Below are 26,685 nucleotides of genomic sequence, written 5' to 3' on the forward strand. Positions count from 1 at the left end.
GGCGTACTTTACCCAGCAGGTGGGGGAGAGCTGAAGGCTCTGGAGGACAAGGTCAGGAATTGAGAGGTGGAGGGACCAGATGGTTCAGAGAGAGAAGAGAGAAAGTATTGACTATTGGACATTATACTACGCTGATGCTGCTATATGGTGGGAATGGGGATATGGGGGGACTGCCAAAAAAGGGACTAACAAGCTCTTTTCAGTTATGTGGAAACTGCTTTGCCTATATGTGGATAAAATGTATGAAATTACAATGGAATGATGCAGTTTAGGCTGACACTCAGTATCAATGGATATGTGAGTTGGTATTAGGCCATATTTTTTTTATTTAACTCGGCAAGTCAGTTATGAACAAATTCTTATTTATAATGACGGCCTAGGAACAGTGGGTTACCTGCCTTGTTCGGAGGAGGAACTATACATTTTTACCTTGACAACTTTTAGAATTTGATCTAGCAACCTTTACGATTACTGGCCCAACGCTCTAACCACTAGGCGACCTGCCACCCCAATAGAGCAGAACCAATGTCTAGCGGTATCTTAACAACATCTTGTATACAAGTATACATTGCCATCAGAAGGTATTCATACTCCATTATAACAAAGTGAAAATATGTTTTTAGAGATTTTCACAGATTTATGGAAAATTAAATACAAAAATATCTGATTCATATAAGTAGTCAAACCCCTCAATCAATACATGTTAGAATCACCTTTGGCAGTGATTATAGCTTTGAGTCTTTTTGGGAAAGCCTCTCAGAGCTCACTTGTTATATCCACTTCAATCTTTGTAGATGAAGGGGAGGAGACAGGTTCAACATGGATGTTTAAGCCTTGAGACAATAGAGACATGGATTGTGTATGTGTGACATTCAGAAGGTGAATAGGCAAGACGAAAGATTTAAGTGTCTTTGAATGGGGTATGGTAGTAGGTGTCAGGGGCACCGATTTCAAGAACTTCAACACTGCTGGGTTTTTCACTTTTAACAGTTTCCGGTGTGCATCAAGAATGGTCCTCCACCCAAAAGACATCCAGCCAACTTGACACTGTGGGAAGCATTGGAGTCAACATGGGTCAGATTCCCTGAGGAATGCTTTAGACACCTTGTAAAGTCAATGCCCTGATGAATTAAGGCTGTTCTGAAGGCATTACGATGGTGAAACGTAATAATAGGAAGCTGTTCCTAATGTTTGGTGTACTCAGTGCCTTCAGAAAGTATTCATACATCTTGACTTATTCCACATTTTGTTGTGTTAAAAATAAAAATCATCCATTTACACAAAATAACCCATAATAGTAAAGTGAAAATATGTTTTTAGAAATGTTTGCAGATTTATTGAAAATAAAATAGAGAAATATCTCATTTACATAAGTATTCACACCCCTGTGTCAATGTATGTTACAGCTGTGAGTCTTTCAGGGAAACTCTCTATGAGCTTTGCACACCTGGATTGTACAATATTTTCACCTTATTCTTTTTAAAAACTCATCAAGATCTAACAAGTTGGTTGTTGATCATTGCTAGACAGTCATTTTCAAGTCTTACCATAGATTTCCAAGACGATTAAAACTGTATCTAGGCATCTTAGGAACATTCAACGTTGTCATAGTAATCATCTATGCTGTCAGTTTGGCATTGTGTTTAAGGTTTTTGTCCTGCTGAAAGGTGAATTTGTCTCCCAGTGCCTTTTGAAAGGTAGACTGAACCACTTTTTCCTCTTGCATTTGCCTGTGCTTGGCTCTAGTACATTTATATTTATCCTAAAACATTTGATGACAAGCATACCCATAACATGGTGCAGCCACGCTTGAAAGTATAAAGAGTGGTACTCAGTGATATGTTGTGTTGGATTTGCCCCAAAAATAACACTTGTGAATTTCTTAGCCATTTTTTAGTTGCAATTTCACTTTAGTACCTTATTGCAAACCAAATGCATGCTTTGGAATATTTTTATTCTGTACGTGTTTCCTTCTTTCACTCTTTCATTTATGTTAGTATTGTGGAGTAAGTACAGTGTTGTTGATCCATCCTCAATTTTATCCTATCACAGCCATTAAACTATGTAACTGTTTTTCACCATTGGCATTATGGTGAAATCCCTGAGTGTTTTTTTTTCCTCTCCAGAGTTATGAAAGCCGACTGTACCTTGATAATGACTGGGTGTCTAGATAGATTTTTTTATTTTTACCCATCTACCAACAGGTGCCCTTCTTTGCGAGAAATTTCAGCTTTTCATATATTTTAATGTTGAGAAACAGAACTCCACATTTTGGGGTATTCTGTGTAGGCCAGTGACACAACAACTAAATGTAATCTATTTAAATGAGATATGTAAAATGTTGGACCAATGACACCAAAAGATTTCATGGAAATTGAATGTAATGGATTTTATTACAGTGCAATTAATAAACAACCTTAAATTCACCCTCAATTGTTTCTTTGATTTAACACTCAACATAAACACTGACAGAATAACTTCTAAATAGATATGAACTGAAAATAGATATGATTGTTATTCTGGTAACTGCACAAAAGACGAAGATAAACAGTGACTAGTAGACGTTAACACCATTCTGCCAACTTCCTGTCTTGTATCAGACCACTGTCTTTCTAACTAACTGTGTCTTCTGTCCTCAGTCATAATTTACTTTATATGGTCTTAATCTGCCTTCAGTGAGCTAGTTGAACTCAGCAGTTCCTCTATACTGTAACCCATTAAAAAGATGCTCTGTGAACTCAACACTCAAAATAAATGGTCTAAAATAAAGAGTAGCCTACATCATCATATCAACACAATAGTAACAGTTAAACACTTTTCATCCCAGCAAATTCTAAACTATGCAGATAATTAAAGAGCACACCATTATAAGTGTAACAAAAGTACCAATAGAAACAGATACACAATGACAATACTGTACAAAAAACACTTGATACCCAATTGCAAAATACTTAGCATCCACCTGTTTTATTCACTTGTGCATAAAGCCCATCTAGGTTGTTAAGAGGTGGTTCCTGAGCCCCTCTCCCGGTCACATTGACTTCAGCGTACTCACTCTCCTGTCCCTGGACCCTGTCCTGGGCTGCAGCTGGGGTCTCTTTGGTCTGTAGTTTGGAGAAGTCTATGTCACCGTAGTGAATCTCTTCAGGCTGGTCTTCTGCAGGTTCCTCTGGTTCCTCTCCGGCTGTGGCCTGGTTAGTACACACTGTCCCAACCGGGGAGTTCTGTGGAGAGAACACAGAGAGAGGAACAGGTGTAAAGCTCTAAGCTCAGTAATGTGTAAAACTCTAAGGTCAGCAGGTTACACAACACATGCTGAGTGGATGTCAATGAAAATGTCAATTCAACTGACAGGTGTAAAGACAGTAAACACTGTCAAAGTCCAACAGCCATTCTGTTATCATTCCATGTCATTACAGGATGTGGCATTGTTTTCGATGTGGTCATCTCCCCCTAAACTTGCTCTGAAATTATGTTGACCTCATGGCTTTAAATAGTTTCAGCATTAATTCAGTACTTCCTTAGATACACTTTGTTGGTGGTTTTAAAGTTGAGCCTTTTTCCCACCTGTCCCTGTGGACTGTCTGTCCTTTCAAGTCCATCGTGGAGCCTCGAGTTTCTCCTCCTGGAAGACATTTAGAAAGGTATTCTGAATGCACTGAGAGGGTTTCCATATGCAAAAGCACAAACACAGCAGAAATAAAATTGTTTTGCGTTGATGCCAGGAATAGTTCTTACCATACAAAAAGGCTGATCAGGCTGATAAGCAAAATGGCCCCCAGAGTTCCTGCTGCAACCCCAAACACCATTGGCTTTTTTGGCACTTTTTGCCCTAAAAATACAGCACATATTATGGTCAATTCTCACAAAAAGATCTCTCAAGTACACTACATGACCAAAAGTATGTGGACACCTGCTCGTCGAACATCTCATTCCAAAATCATGGCCATTAATATGGAATATAGAATGACATTGTATGCTGTAGCGTTAAGAATTCCCTTCACTGGAACTAAGGGGTCTAGTCCAAACCACAAAAAACAGCCACAGAACATTATTCCTCATCCACCAAACTTTACACTTGGCACAATGCATTGGGGCAGGTAATGTTCTCCTGGAATCCGACAAAACCCAGATTCGTCCGCCGGACTGCCAGATGGTGAATCGTATATTCAACATGCCAGAGAACGGATTTCCACTTCTCCAGAGTCCAATGGCAGTGAGCTTAACACCACTGCAGCTGATTCTTGGCACTGCACATAGTGATCTTAGGCTTGTGTGCGGCTGTTCGGCCATGGAAACCCATTTCATGAACCCTTCAACAAACAGTCCTTGTGCTGCCGTTGCTTCCAAAGGCAGTTTGGAACTCGGTAGTGAATGTTGCCATCCTACTGCCAATGTTTGTCTACAGAGATTGCATAGCTGTGTGCTCGATTTTAAACACATGTCAGCAAAACATCTGAGGATTTAATAGCTGAATCCACGCATTTGAAGGGGTGTCCACATACTTTTGAATATATATTGTATATCTAACCTACGATTGTGCCCTACGTGCCCATTTTACCTTTTATAGCCAGCTGCACTTCATTCGACTTCCCACAGCCGTGACTATTTCTTCCTTCACAGTAGTACAGTCCTCTATCACCAGCAGTCACATTGAGGAAGTAACTCTGTCCAGATGCAACCTGTGTTGTTTTACCCCCACTGATCTGGAACCAGGTGAAATTAGTCACAGGAGGGTTGGCTGTACTGCTGCAGGTCAGATTAACACAGCTGCCCACTGATACTGAATCAGCTGGACTGATGGAAACCAAGGTGTCCTTAGGAGAGACTGGGGGAGAGGGGTTCATTTAGAATGTATCTGGATATGGTATATTGAATAGTCTCATCAAAACCACTCTATTACAATCATCAGTGAAACATGATAGAATGATCTATTCTACAGGAACCGGTTACTAAATCTTACATGAAACGTTAAGCATCATGTTATGTTCAGCTCTCTTGTTGCTTGTCCCTACTGGGTAGACTGAGGTACAAGTGATGTTCTTCTCATGATGAAGGTATGACGGAGTGAAGGTCACCGTGGAGAGAACTGAATTGGTTTGGTCTGGATTCTCCTGCAGTTGGTTCTCAGGTGTGAACTGTGTTGGGAGAGTCCATGTCAGCTCAGGGGGGTGTTCAGGACAGGGAGCGACAGCAGAGCAGTTCAAGCTTACAGGGGTCCCTTCCTTCACCTCACCTGAGACAGTAATGATGGGACTGGAAGGCAAATCTGTAATACATTGTAGATAAATATATTTTACACTGACAGTTAAACTGTCCACTTGTTCAACTCTTATCTTTGATGCAAGGAATCTAAACTGGAAAAAAATGGTTGGTTTTAAAGATAAATTGTCTCGTACCACTGACAACTATATTAACAGACTTTTTAGGATCTGTTGCAAGGTATGGTTGACTCTCAATCCTGAAGAAGTATATATTAGTGTAACTGGTGTTTACATTGAAGAAGACTGTGGTGCAGTTCTTCTGGGACATGTTTCCAGTTATCTCCCCTTGATATCTGTTGACCGTCTTACTACTGTTAAATATCACATTGTCCGGACGCCCACCAAAGTTTGAGTTTTCTTTAATCCACACTCCAGAGGTTAGTATTGTGCTGTTATATTTATTCTTTTTTTGTTCAGGAACATCAAATGAACATGGGATTTGCACACAGGAGCCAGTCAGTACATCCAGTCTATCTGGCATTGTGGCGATCAAATCTCGTTGACCAAAACTGACCAAAACACCTGCAACATGAAGGACAACATCAGGGATGTAATATGATCTTTTCAGTACAGTCACTCTCTCTGCAGCAAAAAATATGAACTCATTTCAATGTACAGGTGATTCCTGATGTCACGACTCCATGCCCTAAACTGGATCATGAACATATCTGGAGCACAATGTTTGAATCCAGACTATTAAACTCTGCTTTTCTATACATTGAGACAGATGGGAATACAGCTCATAGTATGAAACATCATCCCTTGTACTTTCATAACTAGTTGTCGTTGTGTGTAAGACTCACCTGATATAAAGAGGACAATGAGAAAAAGCATGTTCTCAGGACAAGCCATGTGAGAACTCACACACTACTGATCACCTGAAACAGTACAAACATACACACATTTAGTAACTCAACACACTGCCCTTCCTTACCTTCAGGCTCAAACCCAACACCCGAGCACTCCATTCTCCCACCCCTACAAGAGGACAGCTCCCGCTCAGGCTGTCCAAGCTCTTTTCTGTCCTGGCACCCCAATGCTGGAACCAGCTTCCCCCTGAAGCTACCTGCCCATCTTGCGAAAACATCAGAAACCCTACCCCTTCAGGGCATTTTAAATAATCCCACAGCCCCCCCCCCCCTCCCCCCTTTCACAGCCTGACCTCAAAAAGGCCTTTTGTGAACTAACACCCGCACTTGACCTACCCCCCCCCCTCCCCACACACACACACACTAGCTCTGACTTTGCTGATACCTGCTTGAGTGTACTTACTATGAATGTAATGCGGTTGTCTCACCTGACTATCATAAGATGAATGCACCAACTGTATGTCGTTCTGGATAAGAGTGTCTCTGCTAAATTACTCAAATGTATTACATTGAACCTTAATGCGTACAGTGCAATCGGAAATGATTCAGACCTCTTGACTTTTCTCCCCTCGTTGTTATGTTGTTTAAAATGGATGAAATTGTCGTCTCCCCTCAATCTACACACAATACCCCATAATAACAAAAACAAAAAACATTTTTTAGAAATGATTTGTCATTTTGGGGTATTGTGTGTGGATTGATAAGGAAAAATAATTTTATGCATTTTACAATGAGACTAAAGTAACAAAATGTGGAAAAAGGAAAGGGGTCTGAATACTTTCTGAATGCAGTGCATGGCTTTCAGTTGTGAAGCTATAACATGAACCAACAGCAGCAGCATTTCAAATCATTACCAGTCATAACAGTTCAGTGACTCTTAACATTAAAATGAAAAGGTAGTGAAGAAGTCGACACTTGCCTTACAATCTTGAAAAGCGATCACAGAAAAGGAGATGGTATCACACCCATAGTGAGTTCTGACAAACTGAAGTGATGCAATTCAAGTTGGACAATGGCATGTGATGTACTTCCTATTCCTTATAAGTGAACAAAATTATTTGCATTTTCAAAAGCAAGAAGTATAATTTTCTACTAATTATATACAGTCAAAAGTTTAGACACACCTACTCAAGGGTTCTCTCTTTTACTATTGTCTACATTGTAGAATAGTGAAAACATCAAAATGATGAAATAACACATATGGAATCATGTAGTAACCAAAAGTGTTAAACAAATCAAAATGTATGTTATATTTGAGATTCTTCAAATTAGCCACCCTTTGCCTTGATGACAGCCTTGCATTCTCTTGGTATTCTCTCAACCAGCTTCATGAGGTAGTCACCTGGAATGAATTTCAAATAACAGGTGTGCCTTGTTAAAAGTTAATTTGTGGAATTTCTTTCCTTCTTAATGCGTTTCAGCCAATCTGTTGTGTTGTGACAAGGTAGGGATGGTATACAGAAGATGGTCTTTCACCAAATAGGGCTAAGCCTATCATTTTATTTTCTTCCAATTTTAAATTAAACCTTTATTTAACTTGGCAAGTAAGTTAAGAACAAACTATTATTTACAATGACTGCCTACCCCGGCCAAAGCTGGGCCAATTGTGCGCCGCCATATGAGACTCCCGATCACGGCCGGACTTGAAACAGCCTGGAATCAAACCAGGGACTGTAGTGACGCCTCTTGCACTGAGATGCATTTATTATTATTTCTTGCTTCACAGAAGTACAGTCCTCCATCAACAGTCACATTGAGGGTGTAACTCTGTCCAGATGCTACCTGTATTGGTTTATTACCACAGATCCGGAACCAGATGAAGGTTGTCACAGGAGGGTTGGCTGTACTGCTGCAGGTCAGATTAACACAGCTGCCCACTAATACTGGATCAGCTGGACTGATGGAGGCCGAGGTGTCCTTAGGAGAGACTGAGGGAGAGGGGTTCATTTAGAATGTATCTGGATATGGTATATTGAATAGTCTCATCAAAACCACTCTATTACAATCATCAGTGAAAACATGATAGAATGATCTTGTCATGTATTGTCATGTTGTGTCTTGTTTCTGTCCTTTCTCTTCACCCTGTCTCCCTCTGCTGGTCGTTTTAGGTTACCTTTTCCCCCCCTCTTTCCCCCAGCTGTTCCTTGTCTCCTCCTAACTACCTCGTCACCCCTTTTCCCACCTGTTCCCTTTTTCCCTCTGATTAGTCCTCTATATCTCTCTCTGTTTTTGTTTCTGTCTTTGTCGGATTCTTGTTTGTGTTATTCATGCCTGAACCAGACTATCGTCATGTTTGCTGCAACCTTGTCCTGTCCTGTCGGAATCTGCCGGTCCATCTGAGCCTACGTATGTTTTGTTATTCAAGAAGCTCTGTTTACGTTAATTCGCTTTTGGGTCCTCATTCACGCACCGTAACAGAAGAATCCGACCAAGAATGGACCCAGCGACTTCGGATCCTCTCCACTCAGCCGTCGAGATCCAGGGAGCGATGCTAGGCAGACACGAGCAGGAATTGTCTGCTGCTCGACATGCCGTTGAGACCCTGGCCACCCAAGTCTCCAACCTCACAGAACAGGTTCACCATCTCCGCCTCGATCCACCGGCCACTTCCAGGGCTTTCGAATCTCCGGAGCCCAGAATCAATAACCCGCCGTGTTACTCTGGGGAGCCCACTGAATGCCGCTCGTTCCTCACCCAGTGTGATATTGTGTTTTCTCTCCAGCCCAACACTTACTCCAGGAGCACCGCTCGTGTCGCCTACGTCATATCTCTCCTTACTGGACGGGCTCGTGAGTGGGGCAAGTGCAATCTGGGAGGCAAGGGCTGAGTGTACTAACCAGTATCAGGACTTTAAGGAGGAGATGATACGGGTTTTTGATCGATCTGTTTTTGGGGAGGAGGCTTCCAGGGCCCTGTCTTCCCTATGTCAAGGTAATCGATCCATAACAGACTACTCTATCGAGTTTCGCACTCTTGCTGCCTCCAGTGGCTGGAACGAGCCGGCTTTGCTCGCTCGTTTTCTGGAGGGTCTCCGCGCAGAGGTAAAGGATGAGATTCTCTCCCGGGAGGTTCCTTCCAGCGTGGATTCCTTGATTGAACTCGCTATTCGCATTGAGCGACGGGTTGATCTTCGTCACCGAGCTCGTGGAAAGGAGCTCGCGTTCTCCGTTGCCCCCCTCTCCGCATCACTACCATCTTCCTCTGCCGGCTCGGGTGCTGAGCCTATGCAGCTGGGAGGTATCCGCATCTCGACTAAGGAGAGGGAACGGAGAATCACCAACCGCCTCTGTCTCTATTGCGGTTCTGCTGGTCATTTTGTCACTTCATGTCCAGTAAAAGCCAGAGCTCATCAGTAAGCGGAGGGCTACTGGTGAGCGCTACTACTCCTGTCTCTCCTTCAAGATCCTGCACTACCTTGTCGGTCCATCTACGCTGGACCGGTTCGTCAGCTTCCTGCAGTGCCTTAATAGACTCTGGGGCGGAGGGCTGTTTTATGGACGAGACCTGGGCTCGGGAACATGACATTCCTCTCAGACAGTTAAGGGAGTCCACGGCCTTGTTCGCCCTGGATGGTAGTCCTCTCCCCAGGATTCAGCGTGAGACGCTACCTTTAACCCTCACTGTTTCTGGTAATCATAGCGAAACCATTTCTTTTTTAATTTTTCGTTCACCTTTTACACCTGTTGTTTTGGGCCATCCCTGGCTAGTTTGTCATAATCCTTCCATTAATTGGTCTAGTAATTCTATCCTCTCCTGGAACGTCTCTTGTCATGTGAAATGTTTAATGTCTGCTATCCCTCCTGTTTCCTCTGTCTCTTCTTCACAGGAGGAGCCTGGTGATTTGACAGGGGTGCCGGAGGAATATCACGATCTGCGCACGGTGTTCAGTCGGTCCAGGGCCACCTCTCTTCCTCCACACCGGTCGTATGATTGTAGTATTGATCTCCTTCCGGGAACCACTCCCCCCCGGGGTAGACTATACTCTCTGTCGGCTCCCGAACGTAAGGCTCTCGAAGATTATTTGTCTGTAGCTCTTGCCGCCGGTACCATAGTCCCCTCCTCCTCTCCCGCCGGAGCGGGGTTTTTTTTTGTTAAGAAGAAGGACGGGTCCCTGCGCCCCTGCATAGATTATCGAGGGCTGAATGACATAACAGTGAAGAATCGTTATCCGCTTCCTCTTATGTCTTCAGCCTTCGAGATCCTGCAGGGAGCCAGGTTTTTCACTAAGTTGGACCTTCGTAACGCTTACCATCTCGTGCGCATCAGGGAGGGGGACGAGTGGAAGACGGCGTTTAACACTCCGTTAGGGCACTTTGAATACCGGGTTCTTCCTTTCGGCCTCGCTAACGCTCCAGCTGTCTTTCAGGCATTAGTCAATGATGTCCTGAGAGACATGCTGAACATCTTTGTTTTCGTTTACCTTGACGATATCCTGATTTTTTCACCGTCACTCCAGATTCATGTTCAGCACGTTCGACGTGTCCTCCAGCGCCTTTTAGAGAATTGTCTTTTTGTGAAGGCTGAGAAGTGCTCTTTTCATGCCTCCTCCGTCACATTTCTCGGTTCCGTTATTTCCGCTGAAGGCATTAAGATGGATCCCGCTAAGGTCCAAGCTGTCATTGATTGGCCCGTCCCTAAGTCACGCGTCGAGCTGCAGCGCTTTCTCGGCTTCGCGAACTTCTATCGTCGTTTCATCCGTAATTTCGGTCAGGTGGCAGCTCCTCTCACAGCCCTTACTTCTGTCAAGACGTGCTTTAAGTGGTCCGTTTCCGCCCAGGGAGCTTTTGATCTCCTCAAGAATCGTTTTACATCCGCACCTATCCTTGTTACACCTGACGTCACTAGACAGTTCGTTGTCGAGGTTGACGCGTCAGAGGTGGGCGTGGGAGCCATTCTTTCTCAGCGCTCCCTCTCTGACGACAAGGTCCACCCTTGCGCGTATTTTTCTCATCGCCTGTCGCCGTCGGAACGTAACTATGATGTGGGAAACCGCGAACTGCTCGCCATCCGCTTAGCCCTAGGCGAATGGCGACAGTGGTTGGAGGGGGCGACCGTTCCTTTTGTCGTTTGGACTGACCATAGGAACCTTGAGTACATCCGTTCTGCCAAACGACTTAATGCGCGTCAGGCGCGCTGGGCGCTGTTTTTCGCTCGTTTCGAGTTCGTGATTTCTTATCGTCCGGGCTCTAAGAACACCAAGCCTGATGCTTTATCTCGTCTCTTCAGTTCTTCAGTAGCCTCCACTGACCCCGAGGGGATTCTCCCTGAGGGGCGTGTTGTCGGGTTGACTGTCTGGGGAATTGAGAGGCAGGTAAAGCAAGCACTCACTCAAACTCCGTCGCCGCGCGCTTGTCCTAGGAACCTTCTTTTCGTTCCCGTTCCTACTCGTCTGGCCGTTCTTCAGTGGGCTCACTCTGCCAAGTTAGCCGGCCACCCTGGCGTTCGGGGTACGCTTGCTTCCATTCGCCAGCGTTTTTGGTGGCCCACCCGGGAGCATGACACGCGTCGCTTCGTGGCTGCTTGTTCGGTCTGCGCGCAGACTAAGTCCGGTAACTCCCCTCCTGCCGGCCGTCTCAGGCCGCTTCCCATTCCCTCTCGACCGTGGTCTCACATCGCCTTAGATTTTGTCACCGGACTGCCTTCGTCAGCGGGGAAGACTGTTATTGTTACGGTTGTCGACAGGTTCTCTAAGGCGGCTCATTTTATTCCCCTTGCTAAGCTTCCTTCTGCTAAAGAGACGGCACAAATCATCATCGAGAATGTTTTCAGAATTAATGGCCTTCCGTCAGACGTCGTTTCGGACAGAGGTCCGCAATTCACGTCTCAATTTTGGAGGGAGTTTTGCCGTTTGATTGGGGCTTCCGTCAGTCTCTCTTCCGGCTTTCACCCCCAGTCTATCGGTCAAGCAGAACGGGCCAATCAGACTATTGGTCGCATCTTACGCAGTCTTTCTTTTCGCAACCCTGCGTCTTGGTCAGAACAGCTCCCCTGGGCAGAATACGCCCACAACTCGCTTCCTTCGTCTGCGACCGGGCTATCTCTTTTTCAGAGTAGCCTCGGGTACCAGCCTCCGCTGTTCTCATCTCAGTTCGCCGAGTCCAGCGTCCCCTCCGCTCAGGCTTTTGTCCAACGTTGCGAGCGCACCTGGAAGAGGGTCAGGTCTGCACTTTGCCGTTATAGGGCGCAGACTGTGAGAGCTGCTAATAAGCGTAGAACTAAGAGTCCTAGATATTGTCGCGGTCAGAGAGTTTGGCTCTCCACTCAGAACCTTCCCCTTAAGACCGCTTCTCGCAAGTTGACCCCGCGGTTCATTGGTCCGTTCCGTATTTCTCAGATCATTAATCCTGTCGCAGTGCGACTTCTTCTTCCGCGATATCTTCGTCGCGTCCACCCGGTCTTCCATGTCTCCTGTGTCAAGCCCGTTCTTCGCGCCCCCGCTCGTCTTCCCCCCCCCCCCCCCATCCTTGTCGAGGGCGCACCCATCTACAGGGTCCGTAGGATTTTGGACATGCGTCCTCGGGGCCGTGGTCATCAGTACCTAGTAGATTGGGAGGGGTACGGTCCTGAGGAGAGGAGTTGGGTTCCCTCTCGGGACGTGCTGGACCGTGCGCTGATCGATGATTTCCTCCGTTGCCGCCAGGTTTCCTCCTCGAGTGCGCCAGGAGGCGCTCGGTGAGTGGGGGGGTACTGTCATGTATTGTCATGTTGTGTCTTGTTTCTGTCCTTTCTCTTCACCCTGTCTCCCTCTGCTGGTCGTTTTAGGTTACCTTTTCTCCCCCTCTTTCCCCCAGCTGTTCCTTGTCTCCTCCTAACTACCTCGTCACCCCTTTTCCCACCTGTTCCCTTTTTCCCTCTGATTAGTCCTCTATATCTCTCTCTGTTTTTGTTTCTGTCTTTGTCGGATTCTTGTTTGTGTTATTCATGCCTGAACCAGACTATCGTCATGTTTGCTGCAACCTTGTCCTGTCCTGTCGGAATCTGCCGGTCCATCTGAGCCTACGTATGTTTTGTTATTAAAGAAGCTCTGTTTACGTTAATTCGCTTTTGGGTCCTCATTCACGCACCGTAACAGATCTATTCTACAGGAACCGGTTAATAAATCTTACATGAAACGTTAAGCATCATGTTATGTTCAGCTCTCTTGTTGCTTGTCCCTACTGGGTAGACTGCAGTACAAGTGATGTTCTTCTCATGATGAAGATATGACGGAGTGAAGGTCACCATGGAGAGAACTGATTTAGTTTGGTCTGAATTCTCCTGCAGTTGGTTCTCAGCTGTTTTGCGAGAGTCCATGTCAGCTCAGGGGGGTGTTTGGGACAGGGAGCGACAGCTGAGCAGTTCAAACTGACAGGGGTCCCTTCCTTCACTTCACCTGAGACAGTAATGATGGGACTGGAAGGCAAATCTGTAATGCATTGCAGATAAAGATATTTTACACTATTTATTAGTGTAACTGGTTGACAAATCTCGTTGACCAAAACAGGCCAAAACACCTGCAACATTAAGGACAACATCAGGGAGGTTCTGATGTTTTTTCAATTCAGTCCAATGATATGTATTAACCCTAGATGACTTACAGGGGCCTCTGTTTGGAGGCAACTGCACAGCCATCTTGTTACTCCTCCTCCAGTGTAAAACAGATGTAGGAAGATATAGAAACGCATTTATTAATGTCTATATTTGTTTTAGACTAGTATATTCTATTACAGACACCTTGATTCTAACTTTTAAATTTTATTTTGTGACCTGCAACACTTGCTTCATTAGAGAGACACTGCCGTTTCTCCAGCCAATGATTGCATCTTGAAACTCACTAAATTGGTATTATCCAATAGCTGCTTCATCTTTGAGTCAGAGTTTTTCCTTTTTCCTATTTTCCTTTGCCCCCAACTATGAGAAACTATGTGGAACAATTTGAGGAACCACTCACAAAACAGACACCCCCTACTTTCTAAAATCCTCCTATGGAAGAAATACATAGATGATGTCTTTGTGCTCTGGGAAGGAAGTCAGCAGGAACTAAATTAATTCCAAACTCTGCTAAACGAGAGCTCTGAATATCTTAAATTCACCATGCAGACTGATTAGAGAAAAATAACTACCTGGACTTATGGATCATCAACGAGAATGATGCATAACATACAGACTTGTACACAAAGTCAACAGACCTCAATACCCTGCTACGTGGGGATAGTATGCATCCCCTTCCCCTCAGGAATGGTCTACCATACAGCCAGTTATGCAGGGTTAAACAAATCTGTGTCCAATAGTCAGACTTTGACAGCAATGCAAAGAAAACGAAAAATACATTTAAATTCAGAGGCTACATGGAAAAAACTATTGATGCTGCAACGATGAAAATATCTCAAAAACCACGAGAGGAAATGCTAAAAACTAAACCAAAGAAGAAAAACAAATCTTTTGCACTAAGGACACCAAGTGTTCAGAGAAAATGAAAGCAATCCTGAAGAAGCACTGGCATATTCTGCAGTCAGACTATAGAATGGCAAACCTCTTCAAGGACCCCCCACTGGTGGTCTATAAGTGTGGTCGCAATATTGAGGATAGTTTAGTGAATCTGACCTGCCCCCTGAGCCCACTCAGACACTCTTGACACACAATCCAAATTGGAAATACCAATGTGGCTCATGCTCACAGTGCAATAGCACTACAAAAACATCATTCTTCAGACACCCACATACAGGTGGAAACATCCCTGTTAGGGGGATCATCTCTTGCAAGATAAAGGGAGTAATCTATCTCATCACATGTTCATGTGGAAAAGCCTACGTAGGACAACCGAAAAGACAATTAAAACAATGCATAGCTGACCACTGTAACGTGTGTCGTCGTCTGATGAGGAGGAATCGGACCAAAGAGCAGCGTGGTAAGAGTTCATGACCTTTATTTAACTGAACACTGAAACAAAAAGACCAAACTGAAACAGTCCTGTCAGGTGCAGAAAACACTAAACAGAAAACAACTACCCACAAAACATAGGTGGGAAAAAGCTACCTAAGTATGGTTCCCAATCAGAGACAACGATAGTCAGCTGTCCCTGATTGAGAACCATACCCGGCCAAAACAAAGAAATACAAAACATAGAGAAAGGAACATAGAATGCCCACCCAAATCACACCCTGACAAAACCAAAATAGAGACATAAAAAGCTCTCTAAGGTCAGTGCGTGACAACCACAGCAGCTCAATCAGGTGTAATAACACTGACTATCCAGTAGCAGCTCACTTTGTTGAAGCTAACCATCCCATCTCCTCACTCAAAAACACACGCATATACACACATTGAGTATGTTGGCCTACCAAGGAGAGGAGGTATATAAAACATTGACCCCTACTGTCTTAATATTGACTTTGATCTCAGGCCCTTCTTATGAACAATTAGTTTGATGTCGGTTTCACATGAACATACAATGACATGAAAAGGTTTTCCCCCCTTCTGGTTCTCTATTTTGCTTCTTTTTTTACTGAATGTTATCAGATCTTCATCCAAAACCTAATATTAGATAAAGGGAACTTGAGTTTACAAATAACAAAAAAAAACAGTTATAGTTATTTAATTGATTTCATTAACAAAGTTATGCAACTCCCACGCCCCTGTGTGGAAAAGTAATTCCCACCTTATACTCAATAACTGGTTATGTCACCATTCCAAAACACACAATCAGGAATACATCAAAATGTATTTAATGTACCAAATTTAAAGTTTTGGAATGGCCTAGTCAAAGTCCAGACCTAATCCCAAATGAGATACTGTGACAGGACTTGAAACGATGCTTGAAAACCCACAAATGTCACTGAGTTAAATCAGTTCTGCAGGGGAAAGTGGGCCAAAATTCCTCCACAGCAACGTGAGAGACTGATCAACAACTACAGGAAGCATTTGGTTGGAGTCATTTCAGCTGAAGGAGGCACAACCAGTTATTGAGTGTAAGGGGGCAATTACTTTTTTTAAACAGGGGCATTGGGTGTTGCATAACGTTGTTTAAGAAATAAATGAAATAAGTATGTAAATGTTGTGTTATTTGTTCACTCAGTTTCCATTTATCTCATATCAGCTTTTGATTGAATATCTGATAACATTCAGTATCAAAAATATGCTAAACACATTTTCACAGGACAGTTTGAATCCAGACTATTAAAATGCACTAATCAGGAAGGAACTGTACACTTTTCTACACAATTAAAAAGCCAGTATATCACCCATCCCATAAAATATCATGACTTGTGGTTATTCCTTTATGTCTGATTCATAACTAATTGTTGTTGTGTGGAAGACTCACCTGACATAAAGAGGCCAATGAGAAAAAAACATGTTCTCAGGACAAGCCATGTGAGAACGCATACACTACTGATCACCTGAAACAGGTCAAACATTCACTTCCTGGTAGAGTAGGTCACGTGACACATACTGTATCACATTGAAACTTTAGTCCATAGTCACATAGGTTCTTCAGTTGTGAAGCTAATACATGAACTAACAGCCGCACATTGAACATTTTGAATCTCATTACTAAAATATAAAGATAAGATGTGAAGTTGTTGACACTTGCCTTACAACAGTAAGAATAAATTCATGTGGCACATCTCACATCTCATCAGTGACATACTTCCTAATAAGTGCATTTATATGACAGGATGTTGAATAGTCTATGTGATGGGTGTCAACATCAGTTGTGAAAACATGGTATGCTAATTTAAGCATTTAGAACATTGTAATTTTCTATTGAACCTTCTACTCCATAACAATTAGTCTCAGTTACTTGAAACATTGCAGAGTTGGCCTGATCCATGTTTCACCAGTTTCAAATGAAATGGACCCCAGCTGCCCACTGACTGATTCTACACACAAAGTGTGTGTTAGCCACTGACTCAACAGCATTATATAGCCTATACATTTCATTACTGCCAGAAATGAAGCACTTATATACAATATATTTTTCATTGTGGGATAATAATATTCATTGCAGTTAATGTATGTGTGGTGGGTAAATAACCCTTTTAGGGGAAGGGGACCCCTTTACAGCATTTTGTTACAGGCCCCCAAGTAGTCAAGTCCGCCATTGATACAACAATGGAAACGTGCTGCAATATAACCTTCTCCCTCTCCTCTATCTCACAGGCTTGATTTTTTTTAAATATAGGTAAATCATAAACCAAAATCCATCCAACTTGCTTAGTTAAATTTGAGTTCAGTAAAAGATACCCGGATCTCACATTATCTTTCAGCATGAAAAACAGACTTTGCCAGAAACAGAGTAACTGTAATTGTAGCTGATGGATTATCACACCCTTCCACAATTCTCCTGCACCCACTTCCTCTTTCATTACATCACTTCTATCTGCCAGGAAGAGCATGGTGGGCTGGGAGCCACAGGAGGGAGCCATCAACCATCAGGGCGGTCATGTCTAGATGGGATACAGCTTTTGTCAAATTGAGGTTCTTAAGTTGATTTTATGTTTTAGTTTAGCTAACCCCAACCCTTTTTCTTACCTTAATCTAATTATCCTAACCTGCTAAGTTAATTCTCCCAACCTGCTGCACAAGATCTCCTACATTTGCAAGGATATATCCCTTCGATTATAAACCCTCTTGGACCTGCCCAAGGCCTTCTGGGAGAAGGAGACCCAGGAGCTGAGGACGTACTTTACCCAGCAGGTGGGTTTTTATTACAGTGCAATTAATGAACAACCTCAAATGCAGCCTCATTTGTGTCTCTTGAACAACCCTAAAAATAAAAACAGACATAATAACTCCTAACAATACACACATGAAAATAGACATGTAATGGGGATATTTAAGATGCATAAAGTTCAGATTCAGTTTAGAGTGATTCATATCATGTTCAACATATTCATATATTTGACCTTTCTGTTACATGATTTCCAGTGTGCTGTTTGTAACACTTGGGTTGATGGTCACTAGACTCAATGCTGTATGTTGTGGATTAAACTCATAACTGATTATAGTGATTGATGCCAGACTGGAGGAAGGATATACTGATTATTGTTGTATTCTGTTAAACACTGATTCTGTAGTAGTTAACAAAGCCACTGCCTTTTGTTTTGACTTCCTACAAGCCTCTCAGGCTGGTGTCTACAGAACATGTGTTGGTCTGATTAGGAAATAAAGGGACTGTCTCTAAGAGGCTGGTGTTTACAGAACATGTGTTGGTCTGATTAGGAAATAAAGGGACTGTCTCCAAGAGGCTGGTGTTTACAGAACATGTGTTGGTCTGGTTAGGAAATAAAGGGACTGTCTCCAAGAGGCTGGTGTTTACAGAACATGTGTTGGTCTGGTTAGGAAATAAAGGGACTGTCTCCGAGAGGATGGTGTTTACAGAAAACATGTTAGTCTGATTAGGAAATAAAGGGCTTGTCTCCAAGAGGCTGGTGTTTACAGAACATTTGTTGGTCTGATTAGGAAATAAAGGGACTGTCTCCAAGAGGCTGGTGTTTACAGAACATTTGTTGGTCTGATTAGGAAATAAAGGGACTGTCTCCAAGAGGCCATTAAGACATTGTCTCTGCTTCTAAGATGGATGTTGTCTACCTTTTGCAATTTGTAATAAACCTGATTGATTCATGATTGACTTCACATTGACTTCACAGAGGCACAAATATCATACCCCCAAGACATGCTAACCTCTCACCTCTGCAATGACGGGGAGGTTAGCAATTTGGGGGGTTGGGGGGTATAATGTTTCTCACTCATAATTATTCACTATTCATCCAGGACTATACGTAATCATGGTAGAATCCACATGAATGTGTTTAGAAACATATTATATTCTTAATTACAATAAAAGTGACTGCAAAATGACACGATACATCTGTATAACCTTTTGAGGATCTGAGGACCCAGTCCAAATCTTTTCAGTCTCCTGAGGGGGTATAGGTGTTGTTGTGCCCTCTTCACGACTGTCTTGGTGTGTTTGGACAATGATAGTTTGTTGGTGATGTGGACGCCAAGGAGGTTGAAGCTCTCAACCTGCTCCACTACAGCCTCACATATGAGAAGGGGGCGTGCTCGGCCCTCCATTTCCTGTAGCCCACGATCATCTCTTCCTTTGTCTTGATCACTTTGAGTGAAAGGTTGTTATACTGGCACCACCCTGCCAGGTCTCTGACCTCCTCCGTATAGGCTGTCTCATTTTTGTTGGTGATCAGGCCTACCACTGTTGTCTCGTCTGCAAAGCTAATGATGGTGTTGGAGTCGTGCTTGGCCACACGGTTATGGGTGAACAGGAAGTACAGGAGCGGACTAAGCACACACCCTTGAAGGACCCTCATGTTGAGTATCAGAGAGGCAGATGTGTTGTTTCCTACCCTTACCACCTGGGGTGTAGCCCATCAGGAAGTCCAGGATCCAGTTGCAGAGGGACCAATAACACCAAAAGATGTCATGGAAATTGAATGTAAAGGTTTTTATTGCAGTGCAATTAATAAACAACCTTAAATTCAGCCTCAATTGATTATGTTGTTTAACACTCAACATAAAAACTGAAACTATAAATTCTAAATAGATATACACTGAAAATAGATAAAATTGTTATTCTGGCAACTGCACAAAAGATGAAGATAAACAGTGACTAGTAGATGTTAACACCATTCTGCCATCATGTAGACTTACTGCACCAACTTCCTGTCTTGTATCAGACCACTGTCTCTCCAACTAATTGTGTCTTCTCTCCTCTGTCATCATTGACTTTATATGGTCTTAAACTGCCTTCAGTGATCTAGTTGAACTCAGCAGTTCCTCTATACTGGAACCCATTAAACAGATGCTCTGTGAACTCAACACTCAAAATAAATGGTCCAAAATAAAGAGTAGCCTGCATCATCATATCAACACTATAGTAACAGTTAAACACTTTTCCCCCAGCAAATGTTACAAATATGCAGATAATCAAAGAGCACACAATTATTAATGCAACAGAAGTACCAACATGAAACAAGAAACACAATGACAATACTGTACATAAAAACACTTAATACCCATTGACTTGTGCATAAAGCCCATCTAGGTAGTTAAGTGGTGGTTCCTGAGCCCCTCTCCCAGTCACGTTGACTTCAGCGTACTCACTCTCCTGTCCCTGGACCCTGTCCTGGGCTGCAGCTGGGGTCTCTTTGGTCTGTAGTTTGGAGAAGTCTATGTCACCGTAGTGGATCTCTTCAGGCTGGTCTTCTGCAGGTTCCTCTGGTTCCTCTCCGGCTGTGGCCTGGTTAGTACACACTGTCCCAACCGGGGAGTTCTGTGGAGAGAACACAGAGAGAGGAACAGGTGTAAAGCTCTAAGCTCAGTAATGTGTAAAACTCTAAGGTCAGCAGGTTACACAACACATACTGAGGGGATGTCAATGAAAATGTCAATTCAACTGACAGGTGTAAAGACAGTAAACACTGTCAAAGTCCAACAGCTATTCTGTTATCATTCCATGTTCTTACAGGATGTGGCATTGCTTTCGATGTGGTCATCTCCCCTAAACTTCCTCTAAAGTGATGTTAACCTCATGGTTTTGAATAGTTTCAGCATTCACTCAGTACTTCCTTAGATACACTTTGTAGATGGTTTTTAAAGTTGAGCCTTATTCCCACCTGTCCCTGTGGACTGTCTGTCCTTTCAAGTCCATCGTGGAGCCTCGAGTTTCTCCTCCTGGAAGACATTTAGAAAGGTATTCTGAATGCACGGAGAGGGATTTCATATGCAACAGCACAAACACAACATACATTTTTGTTTTTACATTGATGCCAGGAAAAGTTTTTACCATACAAAAAGACTGATCAGGCTGATAAGCAAAAATGCCCCCAGAGTTCCTGCTGCAACCCCAAAAACCGTTGGGTTAACATGCTCTCCTGACCCTGAAAACACAGAACATATTATGGTCATTTCTCACATAAATATCTCTGAAGAACACTACTTGACCAAAAGTATGTGGACACCTGCTCGTCGAACATCTCATTCTAAAATCATGTGTATTAATATGGAATACAGAATGTCATTGTATGTTGTAGCATTCCCTTCACTGGAACAAAAGGTGCCTAGGCCGAACCATGAAAAACAGCTCCAGACCATTCCTCATCCACCAAACTTTACAGTTGGCAATATGCATTGGGGCAGGTAGCGTTCTATTGGCAACCGCCAAACCCAGAATCATCCGTTGGACTGCCAGATGGTGAAGCGTGATTCATCACTCCAGAGAACGGGTTTCCACATCTCCAGAGTACGATTCTTGCTATTGTGCATGGTGATTTTAGGCTTGTGTGCGGATGCACAGCCATAGAAACCCATTTCATGATGCTCCCAATGACTTATGACAACTTATTGTGCTGCCGTTGCTTCCAGAGGCTGTTTAGAACTCTGTAGTGAATGTTGCCAATCTACTGCCATACTGCCTGTTTTTGTCTATGGAGATTGCACGGCTTTGTCCTCGATTTTATACACCTGTCAGCAATGGGTGAGGCTTAAATAGCTGAATCCATTAATTTGAAGGGGTGTCCACAGACATTTGTGTATATATTATATATCTAACCTAGGATTGTGTACTACATGCCCGTTTTACCTTTAATAGCCAGCTGCACTTCCTTTGACTTCCCACAGCCGTGACTATTTCTTGCTTCACAGAAGTACAGTCCTCCATCTACAGTCACATTGAGGGTGTAACTCTGTCCAGATGCTACCTGTGTTGGTTTATCTCCACTGATCTGGAACCAGGTGAAGTTTGTCACAGGAGGGTTGGCTGTACTGCTGCAGGTCAGATTAACACAGCTGCCCACAGATACTGGATCAGCCGGACTGATGGAGGCCGAGGTGTCCTTAGGAGAGACTGAGGGAGAGGGGTTCATTTAGAATGTATCTGCATATGGTATATTGAATAGTCTCATCAAACCAACTCTATTACAATCATCAGTGAAAACATGATAGAATGATCTATTCTTCAGGAACCGGTGACTAAATCTTACATGAAACGTTAAGCATCATGTTATGTTCAGCTGTCTTGTTGCTTGTCCCTACTGGGTAGACTGCAGTACAAGTGATGTTCTTCTCATGATGAAGATATGATGGAGTGAAGGTCACCGTGGAGAGAACTGAATTGGTTTGGTCTGAATTCTCCTGCAGTTGGTTGTCAGATGTAAACTGTGTTGGGAGAGTCCATGTCAGCTCGGGGGGGTGTTCTGGACAGGGAGCGACAGCAAAGCAGTTCAAGTTGACAGGGTTCCCGTCCTTCACCTCACCTGAGACAGTAATGATGGGACTGGAAGGAAAATCTGTAATACATTGTAGATAAATATATTTTACACTAATAGTTAAACTGTCCACTTGTTCTACTCTTATGATGCAAGGATTCTAAACTGGAAAAAATAATTGGTAAACAGGTCAATTGTATCTTACCCCTGACAACTATTTCAACAGACTTATCAGGATCTGTTGCACGGTATGGTTGACCGTCAATCCTGAAGTAGTATTTATCAGAGTTACTGGTGGTGACATTGAAGAAGACTGTGGTGCAGTTATTCTGGGACATGTTTCCAGTTATCTTCCCTTGATATCTGTTGACTTTCCCATTACTGTGAAAAATCACGTTTCCAGGATACTGATGAACATCTGGATGTGTTTTTATCCACACTCCAAAGGTTGGTATTGTGGCTTTAAATGTATTATTATGTTGTTCAGGAACATTAAATGAACATGGGATTTGCACACAGGAGCCAGTCAGTCCATGCAGTCTATCTGGCATTGTGACGATCAAATCTCGTTGACCAAAACAGGCCAAAACACCTGCAACATAAAGTACAACATCAGGGAGGTTCTGATGTATTATCAGTTCAGTCCAATGATATGTATTAACCCTAGATGACTGACAGGGGCCTCTGTTTGGAGGCAACTGCACAGCCATCTTGTTACTTCTCCTTCAGTGTAAAACAGATGTTGGAAGATATAGAAATGCATTTATTAATGTCTACATTTGTTTTAGACAAGTATATTCTATTACAGACACCTTAATGCCAACTTTTAAATTATATTTTGTTACCTGCAACACTTCCTTCAGCAGAGAGATCCTACCCTTGTTCCAGCTAATGATTGCATCTTGTATCTCACTGAACTGGTATTATCCAATAACTAATTAATCTTTGAGTCAGACTTTATCATTTAAATTCGGGGTGTAGCCATGGGCTCCCCCTTTTCCCCCAACTATGTGAAGCTGTATGTGGTACAATTTGAGGAAGCACTCATTTACAAAACATAGAGACACAAATTAATTCCAAACTCTGCTAAACGAGAGCTCTGAATATCTCAAATTCACTGTTCACTGTTGAGAGAAAAATTAACTACCTGGACGTATGGATCATCAAAGAGAATGATGCATTACATACAGACTTGTAAACAAGGCCAACAAACCTCAATAACCTGCTACGTGGGGATATTATGTATCCCCTTCCCCTCAGGAATGGTCTACCATATAGCCAGTTAAGCAGGGTTAAATGAATCTGTTGCCAACAGTCAGATTTTGACAGCAAAGCCAAGAAAATGACAAATCATTTCAAAATCAGAGGCTAGAAGGAAGAAATTCTTGATCCTGCGATGCTGAAAATATCTCAAAAAACATGAGAGGAATTGCTAAAAAGTAAACCAAAGAAGAAAAACAACGCAATAGTCTTTTGCAATAAGTAAACCAAGTGTTCAGAGAAAATGAAAGCAATCCTGAAAAGCACTGGCATATTTTGCAATCAGACAAGAAAATTGTACACATCTTCAAGGAACCCTCACTGGTGGTCTATAAGCGTGGTCGCAATATTGTGGATAGCTTAGTGAGATCTGACCTGCCCCCTGAGCCCACTCAGACACTCTTGACATCCATTCCAAATGGGATCTACAAATGTGACTCACGCTCACAGTGCAATAGCACTACAAAAACATCCTTCTTCAGACACACACATACAGGTGGAAAAATCCCTGTTAGGGGTATCATCTCTTGCAAGATAAAGGGAGTAATCTATCTCATCACATGTTCATGTGGAAGCCAACTCATTACAAACAAAAAAACATTTAAAACAATGCATAGCTGTAAGAACACTGATTATCTAGTAGCAGCTCACTTTGTTGAAGCTAACCATCCCATCTCCTCCCTCAAATACACAGGTATTGAGCATGTTGCTCTACCAAGGAGAGGAGGTAACATGGAGATCCTACTACTACAGAGGGAGGCCTACTGGAGTTCCTATATAAAACATTGACCCCTAGTGGTCAGAATATTGACTTTGATCTCAGGACCTTCTTATGAACAATTATTTTTATTAAGAAGTCTTATAAATGAATCTATTCTTTCTACATCTTATCATGGTAAAACCAATAAGCATCATCCCCCTGTTGATGATGCTTATTATGCATTATGGATGAACCAAAAGATTACAATTTTATAACATTTAATGAAATTGGAAACAATGAAATATATGTGAAATTAAAAGAATAATGTATGTTGATGCTAATCTGGTTTTAGCCCGGTATGGTGACAGGGACAGTGGTGGAAGCTATTCTGTTAGCCGCATACTGACCTCGGTTTCACATGAACATACAGTGAAACTAAACAGAATTGACCCCCTTTCTGGTTCTCTATTTTTGCTCTTTTTTTAACACTGAATGTTATCTGATCTTCAACCAAAAACCTAATATTAGATAAAGGGAACTTGAGTTACCAAATAACACATTTTGTTATAGTTATTAATGTATTTCATTAACAAAATTATGCATCACCCAATTCCTCTGTGTGAAAAAGAAATTTCAATGACTGGTTGTGCCACCATTTCAAAACACACAATCAAGTATACATGAGATACACAGCAGTTTAAATCCAGACTATTAAAATATACTAATCAGGAATTAACTTTACACTTTTCTACACAATTAAAAAGCTGGAATATAGCGCATCCCATAAAATATAATGTCTTGTGGTTATTCCTTTATGTCTGATTCATAACTAGTTGTTGTTGTGTGGAAGACTCACCTGATATAAAGAGGCCAATGAGAAAAAACATGTTCTCAGGACAAGCCATGTGAGAACTCACACACCACTGATCACCTGAAACAGTACAAACATACACTTACTGGTGGAGTAACTTAACTCACACAACACATTAAACCATCCCCATATCAAATACACGATGTCCTTCAGTTGTAAAGCTAATACATGAACAAACAGCAGTACATTAGAACATATTGAATCTCATTACTCATAATTAATCTCCTTTCATTTATTTTGAACATTCAAATTAACAGAAAATATAGTGAAGAAGTTGATACTTGCCTTAGACGGTAACGTAAACTGTCTACAGCAGAAACTGTCACACACATAGTGAGGTCTGACTAACTAAAGTGATGAAATTCATGTGGCATATCTCACATCTCAACTGTGACGTACTTCCTAATAGATGTGAAATTATTTTCAAACAATTCTTCAGTATTTATTGTCCCTTTCTCGGGGTAGGACAGGTCAGCAGTATTTTGAAACTGGCCCCCAAATCACTATGTCCGCCCCCGACACATTGTTAAACAGAACAAATTAAACTTTAGGCATTATAACCATCTCCTCTCCTCTATCTCCCAGGCCTGAATGGGAATGTGTGTGGGATTTAAACATATAGTTAAATCATGAACCAAAATCCACTATTCATTTATTCAAGAGTTAAATTTGTTAAATTCGAGTTTGATACAAAACATATGGTAGTCACATTATGTTTCAACATGAAAAACAGACTTGGTATGAGACAGAGTGACTGTAATTGTATCTGAGTGATTCTCACACACCTCTCAACTTCTCCGACACCAACTTCCTCTTTGAAGTCTATTTGCAAAGAGGAGCCTGGTGGGCTGGATGCCACAGAGACAATCTTTTCACTCCACTTTGATACGGATTTGACTTTTTCATAGCATGTTTATGAGATCTCATGTAGCAGATTAGGAGAATTTTCTTAGCATGTTAAGAGCCTGAGGTTAAGGTCAGGTTAAATAGTCAGGTTTAGGGAAAATGCTCTCCTAACCAGGGTTGGATGAGGGCATTTGGGACCCTGAGCTTACTTTCCTTCATTTCAACACGTTCTGCCATGGTGCAGAGAAAATTATTATTTATATGTTTGCTGTTTTATAGCACCTCATGCTTGTGTTCACATTTTTCCATGACGCCGATATAAAAGGTTCCAATTTTAACGCTACAATCAGTTTCTACACATTTTGCTATCATATGCTATCTGGGGCAGTTCAGTAATACCTGCTGCTGACCTGCTTCCAAAATCGCTTCTTATTGAAGTGCCGTGAAAAGAATGTCGCGGGAGACACAGGAGGGAGCCAGCCACCTGCAGGTCCTGGACAGCAAGGAGGACATGGGTGACCTCTTCGGTGGTCAAGTCTAGATGGGATTATGCTTTTGTCAAAAATGTGAAAAGTATAATTATTACAGCATTTTAGCTAATCCTAACCCTTTTTCGTACTTTAATTTAATTTTCATAACCTGCTATGTTAATTATCCTAACTTGCTGCAA

At 42.4% G+C, this 26,685-nt stretch overlaps 2 protein-coding genes and 1 long non-coding RNA gene across 3 annotated transcripts; all 3 read right to left on the bottom strand.

Annotated features, from left to right (window-relative positions):
* Positions 1-2,583: 2,583 nt before the first annotated feature.
* LOC118937302 (sialic acid-binding Ig-like lectin 7) lies at positions 2,584-15,149 on the bottom strand. The gene is made up of 7 exons (XM_036934782.1): positions 14,966-15,149; positions 5,400-5,786; positions 4,964-5,269; positions 4,562-4,828; positions 3,739-3,832; positions 3,568-3,625; positions 2,584-3,224 (listed from the first exon to the last, which is right to left on the bottom strand). Exons 1-7 carry the CDS (start codon positions 15,030-15,032, stop codon positions 2,952-2,954), a joined length of 1,452 nt encoding a protein of 483 aa, XP_036790677.1. The 5' UTR covers positions 15,033-15,149; the 3' UTR covers positions 2,584-2,951.
* Positions 7,932-13,393, bottom strand: LOC118937303. Its single transcript, XR_005034545.1, has 2 exons — positions 13,240-13,393; positions 7,932-8,061 (listed from the first exon to the last, which is right to left on the bottom strand). It is a non-coding gene; the product is annotated as an uncharacterized LOC118937303 (long non-coding RNA).
* A 4,992-nt stretch (positions 15,150-20,141) lies between the features above and the next one.
* On the bottom strand, positions 20,142-25,547 carry LOC118937464 (sialic acid-binding Ig-like lectin 12). Its single transcript, XM_036936635.1, has 8 exons — positions 25,455-25,547; positions 25,155-25,229; positions 22,544-22,930; positions 22,114-22,419; positions 21,714-21,977; positions 20,919-21,012; positions 20,749-20,806; positions 20,142-20,405 (listed from the first exon to the last, which is right to left on the bottom strand). Exons 2-8 carry the CDS (start codon positions 25,201-25,203, stop codon positions 20,142-20,144), a joined length of 1,422 nt encoding a protein of 473 aa, XP_036792530.1. The 5' UTR covers positions 25,204-25,229; positions 25,455-25,547.
* Positions 25,548-26,685: the final 1,138 nt, after the last annotated feature.

Source organism: Oncorhynchus mykiss, chromosome 11, assembly GCF_013265735.2.
Source record: "Oncorhynchus mykiss isolate Arlee chromosome 11, USDA_OmykA_1.1, whole genome shotgun sequence".
NCBI classification, from domain to species: domain Eukaryota; kingdom Metazoa; phylum Chordata; class Actinopteri; order Salmoniformes; family Salmonidae; genus Oncorhynchus; species Oncorhynchus mykiss.